Source organism: Anguilla anguilla, chromosome 15, assembly GCF_013347855.1.
Source record: "Anguilla anguilla isolate fAngAng1 chromosome 15, fAngAng1.pri, whole genome shotgun sequence".
Taxonomy (NCBI): domain Eukaryota; kingdom Metazoa; phylum Chordata; class Actinopteri; order Anguilliformes; family Anguillidae; genus Anguilla; species Anguilla anguilla.
This window is the reverse complement of record NC_049215.1, coordinates 19439714-19457814: the sequence shown is the minus strand read 5'-3', so window position 1 is coordinate 19457814 and position 18101 is coordinate 19439714. Positions and strand designations below refer to the sequence as shown.

At 42.0% G+C, this 18101-nt stretch overlaps 1 protein-coding gene across 2 annotated transcripts in view; it reads right to left on the bottom strand.

The window, feature by feature from the left end:
• Window positions 1-17617, bottom strand: part of LOC118213756 (tumor necrosis factor receptor superfamily member EDAR-like) — a 37802-nt gene extending 20185 nt beyond the window's left edge. For both annotated transcript variants that reach the window (XM_035392873.1, XM_035392874.1), the window contains exons 1-3: window positions 17388-17617; window positions 5033-5098; window positions 2204-2326 (exon numbers count right to left, since the gene is read on the bottom strand). In XM_035392873.1, the coding sequence (XP_035248764.1) occupies window positions 2204-2326; window positions 5033-5083 (174 nt within the window). In that variant the 5' untranslated portion in view covers window positions 5084-5098; window positions 17388-17617. The remainder of the gene's footprint in view (window positions 1-2203; window positions 2327-5032; window positions 5099-17387) is intronic.
• Between the last annotated feature and the right edge of the window lie 484 nt (window positions 17618-18101).

Sequence of the window (18101 nt, the reverse complement as noted above, 5' to 3'; positions counted from 1 at the left end):
AGATAAAGATGAAACGTGATTGGTTACAGCAGTTGTTTCAAACGTGACTGTTTTCAGTGGGGGTCTATTAATTCCCATATGGCACTGCTTAAAGATAACCTTCTCTTCATTTTGTCTAAAAAGTCTTTCAACTTCAACTCCCAGTATAATTTTACTAAGTCCCTGGGACTCTTAATAACCCCTTCCCCAATCCTCTCTGCCCCCCACAGTGTACACAAGTCATAAAGCTCTTTGAGTGAAGCCAGCAAAACACTTTTATCTGCTTGTATCAGTAAGACACTCTCCGTTCCTCAGTTCATTTAAGCCATCAGATGTCCAACTTTGGACCAAATGAAACAGAGAAAATAATACTCCACAGATTTCATCTGTTTTCTCTTCTGTACTCTCATGCAGAGATTTTATGATAAAAGTTGCATAAATATAATTTCAGTTCACGTCAGAACTCTTTGGGGTCCTTTCTTTTGTTATCGAGATGAAGGCTATGCTCATGTGTATTAAAACAGGAGTCTCAAGCGTGACAGTTGATAGATCTGAAAAAACCACAATCCCAATGAGGACATTCTTGTCTATAGATTATTGTGAACCAGCATGTTTTTTTCTGTATTCTCTAAAAATACTAGCTTATGAAAATTGCGATATGAAACACAGTCACTTTTGGAGAGGCTCCAAGGTTGCTTTTATAATGGTGCTATATTTGCAGGCGGGAGGATACGTATGACCCTTTTAAGCACGCCATTTCACCCATGTAAACGCTTCTGTGTGCATGAAAGGGGAGATGAGACGATAATTAATCACTTACTGCCACTGGCTTCTCTACCTCCCAGCAATACACTGAGATGAAAACCTCTACCTTGCTCTTTCATTTCTGTTGCCTTTCACTGTGACGGAGGCATTTGATCTTCCGGCTGCTTTGATATCAGCTTTAAATGTGTCAAAACTGGGTCCTGTGTTTACAGGGTGGAGACCGAGGCCTGCTCATTTTTAGTCCGGTTTGGCACCTGAGGTTTGTGTAGCACCAGCACAATTTCCATGTAGGTGGCAGCAGTGTCAATGTCAATAAAAAGGATATTCAGGCATTTTTGAGGACACTACAGCTATAAAGCTTCATGTCTGAAATTCCTTCCTTTGAATGAAGTGGTTTAAGCAATTCTATAGTATTGTTGTGCAGTAAGTACAAACCTGAAAAGTTGTCAAATTAAGTTTTATCACTGTATAACTTATAATTCAGTAAATGTTTGTACATTGAGTATTTTTAGCATATAATATCGGGGTAGGAAATGAAATTAGACATGCAATTTGTACATTGGCTAATATGAATACAAGCTGCATAACTCAGAAGCCTCATCTTATTTAGATTTCATTTTAACTGAGTTTTTGTAAACCAAGGGTTCTCTAGAACACAGTTCCACTACCCCCAGCCCTAAACAATAATTTCCAGGTCCCAGTAGCCTAAGCAAATTCAAATCCACTATCCAGACAAACAAAACCACTAACAAACAAACAAAAAGTCAGTAAAAAGACAGGCTCACAGGGGCCATAGCCTAGCTTGCTCCCCCTAGTGGTTGCAGAGGTAAGATGCAGGACAATTGATCACTGTAAGTCTCTTGGAGCAGTCCAGGGGGGAAATGTGTGGCTGGCCTTTGGGGGTAGAGAGAAGATGAGGAACTGAATGAGGGAGATAGGAGCTTGATGAGGTGCACACTGGGACTGTTTTGATTGACCACAGTGCAGGCAGTGCAGGGGGCGAAGCTGTCTGGGCCATGGTGAGAAGGCTTATGAGCAAAAACTCCTGTCAATTTTTTTTCAGGACTGTGTGTAATTAGTCCTTAAATTTTTTTGCCAATACAGAATAATAAATTGTGCTTCTTGAGGAACCTATGTGCCTTCTACAGCTGAAGCCAGTGTGTACTCTTCAAAATGTGAGGGGGGCACTTTTACATGAATGTGTGTGTGGTATGTGTATTAGCCTTGTAGAGGATGGCACATGTATGTGAATGTATGTGTGTTAGCCTTGTAGAGGATGGCACATGTATGTGAATGTATGTATGTTAGCCCTGTAGAGGATGGCACATGTACCGTATGTGAATGTCCGTGTGTTAGCCTTGTAGAGGATGGCAGATGTATGTGAATGTATTTGTGGTAGTCGTGTAGAGGATGGCACATGTGTGAACGTATGTGTGGCAGGCGTATAGAAGGTAGGCACCATGTAGGGCTCCTGGCCTGGTTGGCACGGTGGGCACGCCTGGCAGCTCCCGCTGGTCTGGTTATAAAACTCATTCTCCCCACAGCTGGAATACTCAGCCCCCAACAATGGCAGACCAGCCATCTGGAAGAGTAGAGAGGGAGAGAAGGGGGGGTGGAGAGAGCAAAGGAGAGAGAATAAAGAATGATGAGAAAAGGGAAGATGGATGAGAGAAAGGCAAAATGAAGGGAGGAGCAGGAGAGAGTGTGACAGAGAACGGGAAAGGAAGGAGAGATAATTACAGAGAAGAGGAGAGAGGAATGAAGCAAGGGGGAAAGAGAATGGAGAAAGGTAATACACAGCATAAATCATCTTTAATTGCTCAACATGTAATGTTAGGTCAGGAAAGGAGACATATATTAACTCTGAATTAACTTACTTACATTTTTATTGGCTACAATTAAGTATAAATCACAACTAAATAATAGTAGGAATAAAGAAAGCACAGAAACACGCCCACGCACAAACACACACACACACACACACACACACATGCACACACACATGCACACACACACACACAACACACACACACACACATACACACGCACAAACACACACACACACACACACACACACACACAAACACACGCACTGGTCATACTGAGATGGGCTCATGGGAGCGGTAGGTAGTTGGCTGATTTAAAGCTTGTAATTGATTTGCTGAGTGGGTGTTGGTTTTGCGGGGCGTTGCGTCAGCGTGATTCTAACCGGGAACAGCTGGGCACGGTGGATGGCTCTGCTGGGGCATCGCTGATGGTTAGCGGCACGCTCTGCGTGCACAGTCCTCGCCAACACATAAAAAGCCAGCCAGGACTCCACTACAGAACCCGGAACGAAACCCTAACCCACATGATGGGGGCCCCACCCTGCTTACCACAGCCTGGCACTATGGCCCAAGCCACAAAGCCATAGGGCTTCACCTTAACTACAGGCACACACGTACAGCTCTATAGACTGTGTCTCCACATGAGTACAGCACTGTAGGATCTTTCTGTTTCATTCCAGATCTGGTGCCTCTGTCATCTCAAATCTATTGTTGTTTATCAGGGTGCCGGTTATCAGTTATGTGTCTGGCCTTAACGTTAAACAAAAAATTCCCAAAACTCTTTTAGTCCACAATCCAAATAAACTGATATGTTTGTGTTTGTGGGGAACTGAACTGATATGGGTGTGTTTGTGGGGAACTGAACTGATATGTGTGTGTTTGTGGGGAACTGAACTGATATGTGTGTTTGTGGAGAAGAACACTGGTGTATGTGTTTGTGGGGAACTAAACTCATATACAGTATGTGTGTTTAAGGGGAACCAAACTGGTGCAAGTGTGTTTCAGTGGAACTAAACTGGTATGCGTGTTTCAGTGGAACTAAACTGGTATGTGTGTTTGATGTGAACTATACTGGTGTGCGTGTGTGTGTTTCTGTGGAACTAAAATGGTATGTGTGTTTGTGGAGAGTGGGTGAGAAGGCCAAAGCCACAATTGAACAGGCTTAGATCCCTTCAGCTGTCAGGCGGGTATGTCCTTCTATAAACACAATAATGCATGTGCTGAAAGATAAAATACACAAATGCTGGATGAACAAACTGAAATAAATTAAAGTCAATTTAAAAGAAGCAAAATAGCAACTAACAATAAATCAACTGGGCAAAAATGCCGAAAACTTGAAAGTGCATTACAGCATGTGTATGGCCAGATTTTTAGCAATGAGTTCTGCTCCATTATTTATGTGTTCCATTTTGATTCTTTTTTCATTTCCTGTTGGTCAATTGCAGGGAAAGACAAGCTTGTAACAACTTGCATCCTTACCAACAGAGGTCACAGCACATTGCAGTTTGCTAGATTGAATCTGAGACTTGTTCACCCAACAGTAAAACTATCCAAACCTCACTCAGGCACCCGAAGGGGGTACCTGTAATGAGTGATTGTGCAGTGTCACATTCCTGTCAGGCTGTGACACTGTTCACAGCCAGCCAAACAACAGCTATGTCCCCTGTACATTTTTAAGTGGAATAAGGCCATCGGATTGGGCTGCACTTGTGAATAGCTGCATGTGTCCTCTGGATGATGTGCACCTAACTATCTATTCCAAGGCTTGTGGGAGGAGACGCTGAAAGGGTATAATTAACTAACAGAGCGTTAAAGTGAATCGAGAGCCATGCCAGAACATTTTTCAAGTGAATATCTAAAAGGGAAAGGAGCAGGTAGAGACTAAAGTTTAAAAATTTAAGGCTTACTGCATCAGTCTCCCTTCTTTTAAGTGCAAAGGCTTACCTCCATCCTTTCCAGTGTACAGCTGGGTGCCATGTTGGGTCCTGTGGATAACCCTAGCTCCCCAGTGGTGGAACGAACATCCTGTCCCTCTTCGAACCTCTCCCTCACTACCCATCTTCTGCCGTGGTCTGAAGATGCATCTCTTCAGACTATACCTGGACTAACTGCCACCACTCTGAATCATTTCACTTTAAATCCCCCTTTTCATGGCACTTATGTTACATGTACCCCCATTCCAGCACTTTTTGTAATTTGTACTTGTCCTAATATTGTAGCTTGTTCTTCTCCCTACTTTTGCTTGGCATAAGTTAGGTCAGAATAATGTTCACTGTGTGAACTGAACTGTGTTCTTGGCTATAAATAGCTGTACAAAATGAGTATTGTACCTTATCGAACCTGTGTTTTGTAGTTGTCCATTGACCATGATATGCACTTTTGTACGTCGCTTTGGATAAAGGCATCTGCTAAATAAATGTAATGTAGTGTAACAGGAGGGGAGGTATTGGTGTGAAACTCACCAGCAGGAAGGAGAGGAGGCAGGAGTATCCGTGTTGCTCTCTCTGGATCATGGCTCTTTCCTCACCCTGGGAGGGAAAAGTGAGCGTGTGAATTAGAGATGATTGCTGGGGTGCAGTGTAGCCCAGGGCGGCGTGTAGGGGCAACCCCCCCCCCCCTTGCAGATCAGTGTTGGGGGGGCATATCCTGACCATCAGCCAGGACTGTTACACATCGCATATTTACATTTACTGTCACACTCTCTGCGCTTGGGGAATCCAAACATCCAGTTTGTGTCTTCACTTCATTCGGCTGCACTGACCCCTCCTAAACTGTGTGTGTGTGTGTGTGTGTGTGTCTAAACAAGGGCCTCCCCATTGAGTAGCCTTCTCAGTGTAAACTGGCTTGGAAATCCATAAACTATTAGAGAGGCGGGCACCTCACTTTAAACTCAACACCCTAGCAGTTATGATGCCAACATATAATTCATGTGCATAATTATGCACATGAAGTGGTAGTTTACAGGGCAATATGAAGTTTGCTTTATATTTATGCAATTTGCCCATGCAGCCCAGTAGAGTACTTTTATAATGGGCTTCCACAGCCGTAATTCACTTGGAACTGAATGAAGACATGAAAGGGTTTCCATCCATCCACCGCACTTCTTTAGAGATGTCAGGAAAGTGTTTGCTCTTCCACACTCATGTTACATGTGCTTACAGACACCAGTCACATTCCTATCAATTACGCTCATTTAGGAATGTGAGCCAAGCACATCTTTATGCAACAGACAGATGAAAGAAGGAATGGCAAAGGACGCATAGTGGATGAGGAAAAATATTTTACAAAGGGTGGGATTTAATCAGACCAATCATTTGCATGGGCCATTTCCTTCCTCATTGTCACAGGAGTATTTATGACAACTACATTTCCCAAAAGCCCATGGGTATTATCAATATACAATTTCTTCCCTGGACATTTCAGTTTGTGATCACAAGCAACAGAATAATACCCTTTTCATGAAACCTCATTTTAATATACCCAATAGAAATGCATTTATTCACCATAAGTCTGAAAAGCTGTATTGCTTTATGTTTGTCTTAGCAACAGCTGTCATATTATTGGATCATTTTTCATTTCCCTTGGCAGGAACATTTAGGACTGTAACAAACAATTAAAAGTACATGTGAAAAAATGGCATATCTTCCTTCCTCTTTCCTAGATCTGACATAATAATAGGAAAGATCAGATGATAGCAAATTGCGCATTTTTTTCTAGAGAAGAAATGTGTATAGTTCGTAGCATTAAGCCAGACTTAATTATGTTTATAGCAACACACCTAAGCTATGTCAGGAGGATCTACCCCCTTCCCCCAGTTCCTTTCCTCCTACCTGTAGGAGACTAGCTATTATTGGATGAACCCCATGAATATAATGACAGTGTAAAACATTTTGTGTGAGGGTAAATAATGTTTGCTTGCATGTCAGGTGATTGTGCGTGCGCATGCGCTCTGGTCCATATGTACTGTGGAACTGCAGCTGGCTCTGAGTGGTGGGTAGCAGGCAGTAAACATGGCTGTAGATATCTCCTGCTGGATGCATCCTGCTCTCCCTGCAGCCATGACTGCAGGCTGCCTCTGTACCTCTCTCTCTGCTTCTCTCTCTCCCTCTCTCCCTTACTGCTTTTTACTCTCCCAATCTATACCCCCTTCCTCTGTCCCTCCCTATTTCTGTCTTTCCCTGTCTCCCTCTGTCCCTCCCTCTCTCCATCACTCCCTCTTTCCCTGTCTCCCTCTGTTCTTCCCTCTCTCCCTGTCACTGCCTCTTTTCTTTCTCTCTTTTTTCTGTCTTTTTTCCCCCAGTGTCTACATGGCACAGCCCTGGTGGGATTACCCAGCACCCTGTCAGACCTGCCATTCTCCTCAGATGGCATGGCCTGCTGCTACTGCAGCTAGCTGCAAAGACAAATACTATATGTAAGTGTATAAACATACAGGGAGAACAGTAATGATGAAGTGTTCAGAATGAGGATTTGGCAGACCAAGGCAGACTTAGATAATTTGGAAAGAATATCACTTAACACTTTCACCTTTGGGTGAAATTTAATCTGTGAAAGTAAATGACTGACGTCATTGTGGCAGTTAAGTAACGGAGACAAGTGAGAGGCTGAAAGGGAGGAGGCTCTGGCTTAAACACTTACCGAACAAACCAGTCATCATCCGTCAATCATAGAGTCAGGCAGGGGAGGAGCCAGTAAGCCTAACAGCTGTGGCATGTTCCTTCTGCACATGATTAGCTCTGCTTATGAATGTGATTATAATGTGAATAATAATAATAATCATCATGATATGTATATATTTATTTATATACATATACATATATAATTCAGTACTGAAATTGAGCCATTTTGTTCCGGTGAGAAGAGGAATCGGAATTGAGGACAATGCCGCTTTGATTGTGGCTTGCTGTGCCAGGAGGCATTGTAGGGGTATAAGTGCTGTTGATGGAGCTGCAGTAGTCCCTCACCTGCTTGCACTCGGCTTGGATTACAGCAGTCCCCTAGAGGGCTCAGTAAAAACATCTTCATTTTTTCCACACCTTTCAAAATCCTCTAATGAGCCGACGCACTCTAAAGGACATAGCTGTACCTGCATCTTTATGAGAGGGGCGGTTCCTCAGCATTAATGCACACCTTACACTCTGAGTGAAAGCCCATGAGCAGCTGCTGAATGCATGGCTGAATCGCACGTACGCACACACACACACACACACACACACACACACTCACACACACGCACACACACACTGGGCTTTTTTGTCAACCAGGTTTTATCTAGCATCTTCTTCAATTACTTGTCAGCTAAGATCCCCGAGTACTTTGGTGGAAAACTCATTAGATGATGTGCTTTCCACAGGCAATATTTAACAGCAAGTACCAGTATACCAGTAAACGTCCTCCAGTGTAGAACTTGGTGTGTCTAAGCTAAACATATATATTTATGTTTATGTAAATGCATGTTACAGAGCTACATTTATGTTTTTCTGAACTGTGCATAATTTATGTTTGTGAGCATCTGTCTTTCAGTACTGTGTGTATCTGTGCATGTATGTGTGTGTGTGTGTGAGAGAGAGAGAGAGAAAGTGAACTGCAATGTATAACATCAAATAAGTCGAGCAGGAACTTTGATCAAGATGATCAACATATTGCTGTGATTCAAAACAGGCTGACTAGCATATGAAGGCATTACCCACTAGCTCTCTGGGTAATATGCATTTACTGGAGTGGCCACACATCACGAGCCCTGTAGAAAACCACTAGGCCTCCTTAGCAGCCATATAAAAACTGTTATAGCTTGGTTAAAAAAGTGAATGTAACACCAGTTTTTACCATCTTTTTAAAGCAAGTCTTCCCAGCCCTCTTCAAAGTCAGCTGCTTTCAAGAGCCCTCTGTGATCCGAGTCCTCTTGAAGTCATTTCCCCCCGAACGGCAGTCATAGAATGCATTTATCTTTTTCTCAGATATCTGGATAAAGAGGCCTACCTTGCACTTAGACTGTCAGAGCAGGATGAGTTATGGCAGTCGGTCTTTGTGTTGTGTAGTTATTGTTAATGCCAGGTAGGAGAGCGTTTTTACCACCCGATCATTAGGAATCATTTGTGCCTCTCTCCTTTTCGGTGAGTGCCAGATGAAGCCCTCACTTTCTCATTTAAGGCAGCGGAAGGACTATAGAGAACAGAGGAGTGGAGGTTATTAAAAAACTTTGCTAATCTGGCTGTTATTAGTTTTGGAATAGCCAATATTTGGAATTGACTGTAAAGTTCAGAAGGGGATTCAAACACAGAGAAGGTGGAGTGGGTATAGAGTTGTAATGTCTAAAACCCTTTCTGCCACTTGAACCTAAATTGATTCTGCACGGCTTGCATGCCATTGCGGTGAATGACAGTTTTTGGTGCCCATTATAGATTTTTGACAGAACTTTAGGACTATGCCAAACTGGTCAAAACCTAACCACAGCCACATGACTTCAAGACAAGCCCTATGTGGTCAAACCCTAACCACAGCCAGATCTGCTCTGTTCACTTACTGTATGTTCTATGAAGCACTTTGTGATGCATCCTATGTAGAAAACTTACAGGTATACTAAAGCTATACAAATGAAGTTGTTAGTATTATTATTATTATTGTTATTATTATTGTTATTAGTTTATTGAAACCTAATAACATCAGTTGTAGTATCATTTTATATCACAACATCCACCTTACCACTACTCTGTTATAAAATACAGGAGAAAACCTTGTAATTTAAGTAGGTAATAATTGCACAATACTGTTGGTCTGTGTAAAAGAAACATTTTCAAAATGGTCGATTTGAAGGGGCTGGACTTGGAACACTGTGTGCTGTACACACACACACACACACATACACACAGCCTGGTTCAATAGGAAAATTAGCTGATATAAACACACAGAGAAGGAGGAAAATAAGGCTCCTGGATGCAAATACCATGTCTCCCTCGTTTTAAAATCTCGTTCATTACAAAGAAGCCTGGCTTCTCCATCTAAGAAAGCTTAATGGCACAAATTCTTGTGGAAAGGAACCACAACCAACAGAAAACTCCCATCTACTGGACTCCCCTTGACGCTGAGTTTCATACTTTATTTTACTGAAATTTAGTTTAATATTTTACAGGAAATGGAGAGGTTGCATAATGAGTGTGCCTCTGAACCTCTCTCTCTCTCTCTCTCTTTCTTTCTTTATCAGACTAAAGGAACACACACCCAAACACTTTCATCAGATTCCAACCCCCCCCCCCCACCACCACCACTTTACTCTGCAGACCTAGCGCGCTGGAGCTGGAATGCACCATGGTCCGTTTGAAGAGCAGATTTATTTCTGACACCTCCGCCCGAGCGGCCGCTGTCCAGGCTTGCCTCCATTCAAAGGCGACCGCGCATTCATCTCCCTCGGGTATTAATCTTGTAGCGACTGCATAATCCAAGATAAATACACAGAGTATCGTTACCCTTATCATTAACAAGCCGGGAATATCTGCTCCCTGAGGAAGGATTAAGGAGGAGATATTAGTACTTTCTGGTCTAATCAGGGGCTCCCCGCTCGGTTCCGCAACAGATCCTGGTCTGTGAGGAAATGCACGGCTTTGTTTTCGTTTCTTCTTCTTTCCTTTTGAAAACTGTCCTTTGATTGTAAGAAAAATCAGTGTTTTCTTCAGTTGGAGTGAGCTCCAGAGCTCAAGGATATCAGGTTATGCTGAGGAGGTCCAGCAGCCGCAATGTGGCTAATGTTTATATTCATGGTTATTCAGCTCTGAGCAGGAAAGAGAGAAGACACCCTTTAAGTGTGTGATTAACAAACTGGGCTGTGGTCATTGTGTTAGGCTGTGGTCATTACGCTAGGCTAAGCATATCCTTAAGTGCCAGGATGCCACAGAGCAAACAGGAAGTTAAAAAACAGACATGGCTGGCACCAAGCACTCAACCAGATGCCTCAGATAGGACAGGTACTGAATTACAAAGTAAAGCCCAATGGGAAGGTTTTTGGAAAGTCCCTCAGAAGGGGTCCACTGAGGGTGTTCATTCACTTGCTCAGGTAATTTATGATAAAAATGAAATGAAAAGAGGGAGGAAAACAACCCTCTTGATTTCAAGGAGCGAGCGAGACGGCGGTCACCTCCTCGCCGTCTGTAGAGCCAAACGAGAATAAACCTTTCCTCTGTTTTCCTCCGGGCGCCAGTGTTCACACACTTCCCCGTCACGTCCCCAGTCTGTTCTGGCCCCCCAATGGTGAAGTTAGCTGCCCTCACCATTCGGGACTGCAGAGACCCTACCCATCTTTTGACAGAGTCTGAAGACCAATCTCTTCAGACTGTGGCTCCCCTGACCCTCTTTAACTATGTTTTTTTTTTCTTTTTGAATTTCATTCTCGGATAATGATGTTATAGCTATAGCTGTGTAAAGATAGTTTAGCTGTGTAGTGGTATTTATTTTTGCTTTTTGTTTTTTCTTAATAAATAAATAAATAAATTTGGCACCCAACGCAGGGCTCAACACGTACAATTCCCACCCTAACTTGGAATGTCCAATTATCTGCAAGCGCAGCCACATTCATGTACAAACCCCGCTGCCAATTCGGCGGTTCTCATCAGCAACACGTGTTGCCAGTCTGGTTCTTTTCACACCTCAGACTACAGCTAATCTCACAGAGTGCAGTCAGAGGAAGACCTTTAAAATGTGTCCATGGGCACCAGATCGACCAGGGGGGGTTGCTAGAGAATGATGAAAGACTGACCCCTAACTGACTGAACCCTCCTACCCTGGGCAACACAATTGGCAACTGCACGCTGTCCTATGGAGCACAGTTGGCACTGGCACAGTCTGGATCTGATCTGATTGTGGGCCTCATCCTTGCACCACAGCATGTTGCCTTACCCAAATGAGCCACCCAGCAGCCCCGTATTTATTTTGTTTACCATTTGTTGCTTTGTTGAGCTAAATTCACTCTCACAGGTTATATATGAGCCTTCTTGGTGATATTGCACTTTCATATTGCTGAGAGTAACAGTGGTGTTCTCTACTTTCGTAAGTAGCAACAGATAACAACCTTGGTAAGTGATTGCAATGTAATGGAAAGTTTTCCCATTTGGGAGGAGCATAAGCGAGTGAAACAGGCTTCTCCTTGCCTTCGGTGAATATTGCGAGGAGCGACTCCATTTCTTCCTTCGTTTATTTTCTAAGAATCCCAGGCTGTTTCATAGCGTTGTTTTCGGACCTCACTGAAGGCCTAAGTAAATTTTTCCAGTCCGGAGACTCTTCTTATTCAAAACAGCTGCGCTATGTCATCTCAAGATTAGAAGGAAAAAAATGTTCAGAATTGATATGTACTGTATTTGTCTTTAATGAGTTCAGTCCGATTCAATAATTGATGTTCAAAACCAACTAATCGGCATGAAAACCATGACAAGAAAAAAAGATGTTGGCTGGCTTTCCCATATTTCATGTGACAATGACAATTAAACAAACAACATAATTAAATGAGGTTCTTCTGTACTTGGCAGACCATGTTTGCATTTAGCAGTGGGGACTGTTTTCCATTCACTGCACCCCACCCTTCTCCTACCTCGTGTAGGAAGGAGGCAGCTGGGGGATTTTGAGGGCTGTCTGGGTGCAGGTAGGAGGTATTGCTTAAAGACATTATCCTTACCACTACCTTTGTAGATTGGCTATTTTGGGAAAGCTATATTTTGTATTATAGGCTGGCTAGACTGCAGCACTTCAAAATGATATAAATGAATGTTTTATGAGTACAATCTTCAAAGCTGTAAACTAACAAGTCTGCAGGCCAGAGAAGGTTTTTAAAATACATTCAAGCACTGTCTCCTGTTCCTCATACGTCTTGTGTCATCCTGTTCTTAACTTTAGAACTAATTTGTTGTGTGTGAGCATGTGTGTGTTCATGTGAGCGTGCGTCTCTATGAGTGTGTGTGTGAGTGTATGTGTGCATGTGTACGCATGTATGCGGGTGGGTGCATGTGCATAGTTTTTAGTTTAGAAAAGCCAATTATTTTGCCTTCTTTTATATGCAGAGTCAAACCTGCCAATTTCTGTAGAACATTTTATACACATGTTGCCCACAGCTCCTTCTATAAAGAAACTTCAAAAACTGCAACATAAACATATTTATACAAATGAATGAAGTTAGGCAGCAGCAAGTCTCCGTGCTGACTTTAAGCCTCATGCCAGCGCGTGTAAACAGGGTTTCAACAGGAGGAGTTATCTGTAAAATGTGCATTTCACAGTTTCTCTGTTTATGACTTCTTCCCAGCATTTTAATGAGCTTTTCCATGTTGCAGAGATTGTGTGTGGCTGAAATTCACAACTGGATACATGTGAAAAGTCATAGCCAAATAAACACGAATAAAACAATAAACAATTGCTCATTGTATTTTTAGGGATGGGCTGCTCAGTTGTAGTTTTCCTGGAAGTGTGGATTTTCTAATAAAACTACAAATTAAATCACTGTCAAAGGTTTTTATGCTAAGATTGTTTTTCCATTTCATTTTTATAAACACGAGTCCTAAACCCTTAAACCTTAATGGTTAAGGAATATTTTCCCTAATGTCTGAATATTTGAGAGGGAGTGAGTTATTCTCAAAGGAATCTTGCTTGGAGGGCTGTGTCCTGTGCTTCCTTTATAATCTTCCCATTTAGGTGGAAGTCTTAGCTCACCTCAGAGGGTTTCAGGACTAACAGGGGTCCCTCACAATTATCCTGCCACACCCGACCCCTGAAGACTCCACAAAGGGTCTATCTGGGGCCCTGTCACTGGAAGGGAATGATGTGAAATCGAGGCTAGTTTTTGCCCATTGCTCAGACGCCTTCCAGGCTGCAGGGAAGCAGCTGATGTTTCTCTGATGACTCTGACAGGGGTCCTTTCTGCGCCTTCTCCAAAACCAACAAGAGGTCCCATTTGCTCTGGTCTGATTTTTTTGAGATTCTGGTTTTTTGACCACAGAGCACAATCAGGACCACAAAAACTGGCAATCAGTAATGGGCGGAGCCAGGGCACACCAGGATCCAATTAGGAAATCAGGAGCACAGATAGCATCAAGCATGCTTAAAGCCCCTGCTCCCTCTGCTTGCGAGTCATCCTGATTTCATCCTTCAAAAAAGACCAAAGTATAGCCCCATCTGTGGGGGGTTGGGGGGGGAAAGGAGGCCATGTATCCTTTACAGAAATACACAGAGAAGGGCTCTCTGAAATGTGACCGCGCACAGAATGTGACAGCTGTATCAAAACTGAAAACAGAAGCTGAAAGCATTTTTAATTTCCTGAAGTTTCTGTCAGAAACATAAACTTTTGCCTCTTAGACCCAACATCTTTAGCCTACTGCGAGACAGTAGTGACTTAAAGCACTGTAAGCAAACACAAACAGGGTCATGTGATATGTGCACAAATATAGACATACAATGTCAGTCACATTTGATCGTTAAACACAGCAGTCTGAAACTAAATTTTCAAAAATCATGTGACACACTTACATATAGCCTACCTTACATTTCAGTCCTATTGTGATAAATAGTGTTTAGCACCCCTGTTTCTCTCCTCTCTTTGACTCTCCTTCTCTCTCTCTGATTTGTGTTTTTTTAAGTCTGGCATTGAGTGTGGTAAAAGCTCTCATTCGTAACTAAGCCATCCATCATGTGTACCAAAGGTTTTACAGTACATTTCAGTTCAGTAAACAGAAGGCTGCCGTGATCTGTCTCTGCTGGTGTTAAGTCTGCCTGTGTCCCCTGGCCCACTCCCTCCTCAGCTTTCTGCTCACATTAAATACAGCGTCTCCATGCGCTTTCTTCTCAAAGGGAAGGCGGAAAGCGAACGCAGAGGCGCATAGGAAATGGGGACGCGGAGTCTCTCCCACCTTCGGCTGCAGCCAGAGTCCGCGAGTCCTCGGGCGCGAGCTCGTCTTTCGTTAGCGGCTCGCACTGATCCCTCTCTGTGACCGCGGTTTCCCTCACTCACCACAACACAGCAGGCCAGTTCACTCTGTTTTTCTTAGTGCTCAAAGCAGATGAAAGCATGACAGGTTCTAATTAGAGAACTCTGAATACTGTAAGAATATTCTGTATCGTTACTCTACAGTCAGAGTATTGTGTCCCCACTTTGATTGCTATTACTACAATAAGAGTACTCTGTCCCAACTGTAAGAGCACTGTTATACTACAGTAGGAGTACTCTGACAGGACATTAAGAGTATTCAGTATGATGCTATAGTATGAGTACTATCACTACAATAAGAGTATTTTTCCTCATGCTAAGAGTATTATCAGTAGTATCTTGCATGGTCAATATAAAAAAAAAATGGTTGAAAAACGCATACAAGGCTGCCAAGAATGTGTGTGTATACATACGCATACAAAATCGATGCACAGACCTCCACACATTGATTCGCACACATGCAGGCACCAGAGCTTTGGTCAATTTTAATTTCAATTGTAATTCAAGGAACTATTCCAACATTCCAGTTCAAAACCCATAAAGTGCGGATGATAATAAAAAGTTAATTACATAATATTTAAGCAGTGTAATTATAACTGAATAGGAATTGCAGAGATTTCAATCTCTGGGACTGGAATTGAATGGGAATTGTAAAATTTTCAGTGTTTGGTTTTGGAAAGGAACTGGAATTTTGACATTTTTAATCTGAAGTGAAATAATGAAATTGAGCCCAACCCTGTTTATCAGGTGTAGTGACCTGAAAAGTAACATTGTCTATTGGATACTGTAAAAGAGGCAATAAAATAAATAAGGAAAAACTTTTCATTTTTTGTACCATGATAGTAAAATATTGATTTAAAAAATCCAATATTTTATTGATAAAAGATGTTAAACATGTATTTGTGATTTTACAAAACATTACATTTTTGAATGATTCCAAAAACAAGTTTTTTCCCCCGCCATTAAAATATTTGCATGGATATACAAATTCTCAGTCACTGATTAAGATAATAGAAATGCCCTAGAAAAAATACAGAATTAGAATTGTTTTTGCTGAATTTACTCAGAATTGGAACTGACAGGAATTGAAGTTGAATTTAAATAATGAATCTCGAAAAGGAACAAAACTGAGGGAAATTAAAGGGAGGAAGAGTGGAACTTGAGCTGAATTATTGGAAGTGACCATAACCCTTACCCTGGTGTATTTACATGCACGCGCGCACACACACACACACCATATATACTTTGTCATAGCAGAGCATCGGCATGACAGAATTCTCCATCTAAAGGATCAGTCATTCTATTCCATTTTGAAAAGCAGGAGGATTTCGGGGCCTTTCCACCAGGTGTCCTGGGGCCTGATTGGCTAAGCATTCCTGCAGGTCTCAGCTTCCTGAAGTCTAATCCTCTGCAGTTATCGATCATCTCCCAGTCTGACACATTAACCTCCAGCAGGTGAACACAGGGGCCCAACCCCCCCGCCTTCCATACCCCCAGCCAGCTCTGAGTGTGGCGATGGATTTTTCACTTCCCTGAGAGACAGAATAATAGCCACCGTAGGGCTGCTGCAGTGCTTTGAGCTTAATAGTTCAAGGACACATCTGCCACTTGGAAAGAAATCGATCAAGGAAACAACAAAGCCAATGTACTTTGTTATTCCTCTTAAAAAATAAAGCCTATATTGAGTCAACTGGATTAATATGACAACTCTATGTATGTATGTATGCATGCATGTACTGTATGCATGTATGTCTGTATGTGATCTGCATAGCAGCATGACTTTCTCAAATTATCAATTCAAATTATTACTAGTCATTTAATAAATGTAACTACAGCCCCTTTTGCTATATTCTACTCTCATTTTCATTTCAGTTCTGTAGTTATTCATTCACGAATATTCAATCAAGACTCTCTAAATTAATCTCTTAATTACAATTACATGTTAAAAACAAAACATGCCAAACGAAAATGTGTGTGCATATATATAATAAGCATATATATATATATATATATATATATATATATATATATATATATATAGATGTTGCTGACTTTTTTCAACTGTTTGTTATTGTAAAGTCATGACAACATTCAGCAGCTCGCGACTCAGAGGGGTGAAAGCGAGACTGGATTCTACCTTCAGCAGTAGTTCAAAGCCAGAGAAACATCAGAGGCGCTGCAAGAACGTGCATGTTCCGGCTCCACTGTCTCCTAACAGGACTTTCCCCCAAGATTTTGCGCGGTGGGACAGACGTCGCAGTAAAAACAATTATGCGCGCCGGGGTGAAACTATGCAACACAACCGGGCTTTCCCCCCGCTATGATTCCCAATTTATATTTTGAGCCAGACTGTTGGCTATGGAAGCAGGCCCCAAAGTAAAACGGGTGCCTGACGCTTTGGCCAGTATTTGTGTAAGTAGCGGATCTACCGGATCCAACAAATATTTACAGAACAAACTTTGAGCATCACTGTTATAAATTGAAAAAACGGTAATGATTATTGTTAGTCTCCAATTATAGCGCCCTGCAACATTATTTAAAATAAGAACGAAACTCAGAGTATAGCTTACCATGAGTCAACTACTAAAATGACAATTCGACATTCTGCAGAACATAACACTTCAATCTGCTTTACATTTATGTTTAGGCAATTGACATTAACTTTAAATACAAACCTATGCCAACATGTTACGATCGATGAAGTATGACGAAGATTGAAGATTTAATTATGTGATGCACATTCTACTTCAACAGCCTGAGACTACAATGAACGCACTGTGTATTGACAGCTAGCCTTTATGCTGGAATTTCCCCACGCATTGAAACAATCGCAAGATTCCATTTTTAATACAGAAACACCTTACCTGCAACAAGGTAGCTGGATGTGAGTTGACTGTGCACTTCTTAAAATATTGCAGACGGAACCGAGAGCTTCAGCAAAGATGTTCTCCGACTGAAAATGATAGAAATCTCAATTTAAAGTTTGGGAAGTCATATTCAAGCGTCCAAAGACAAATCCACTCGGGGGATCTTAGAAGCCCACAGCGCGGTGTGCATGTTTTCTTGGTGTGTTGTAGCTCCTCCTAAGAGAAAAAAAGAAAAGAAGAAATCCCCTCCGCCCAAAAGTATAAAAATTAACCTGAACCAGGTAGATATATGCGGCGATGCATTGTTACATTTTGACTCGAGTGCGCCATCTTGAGGTGTAGCTATAAACTTCCGCGCCAAAGGCACTGGAATACCGTATAGGAATGTCATGTAATGGAATGACTCAGACATTATGTCTTAGACATATGCAGACATACAGTCATGAGAATAATTGACTTGTTTGGAGAAATAACTTTTACAGTTTGCGTGGAACAAACACCCCCCCCCCCCCCCCCAAGAAAAAAAAACAAAAATAAAACACACGCACAGAAATGAAGCCAGTGATACAAGAGAGACCCCCTGCTCATGGGAACAGTTTGTGGGAACTATCTATCTGACACAAACCATAACACTCAGAATTTTCGGTGTTAGTTAAACCGTCATACATCTTTTTTTGTCTATGCAACAGGTTAAGATTAATTGTTTCTGGT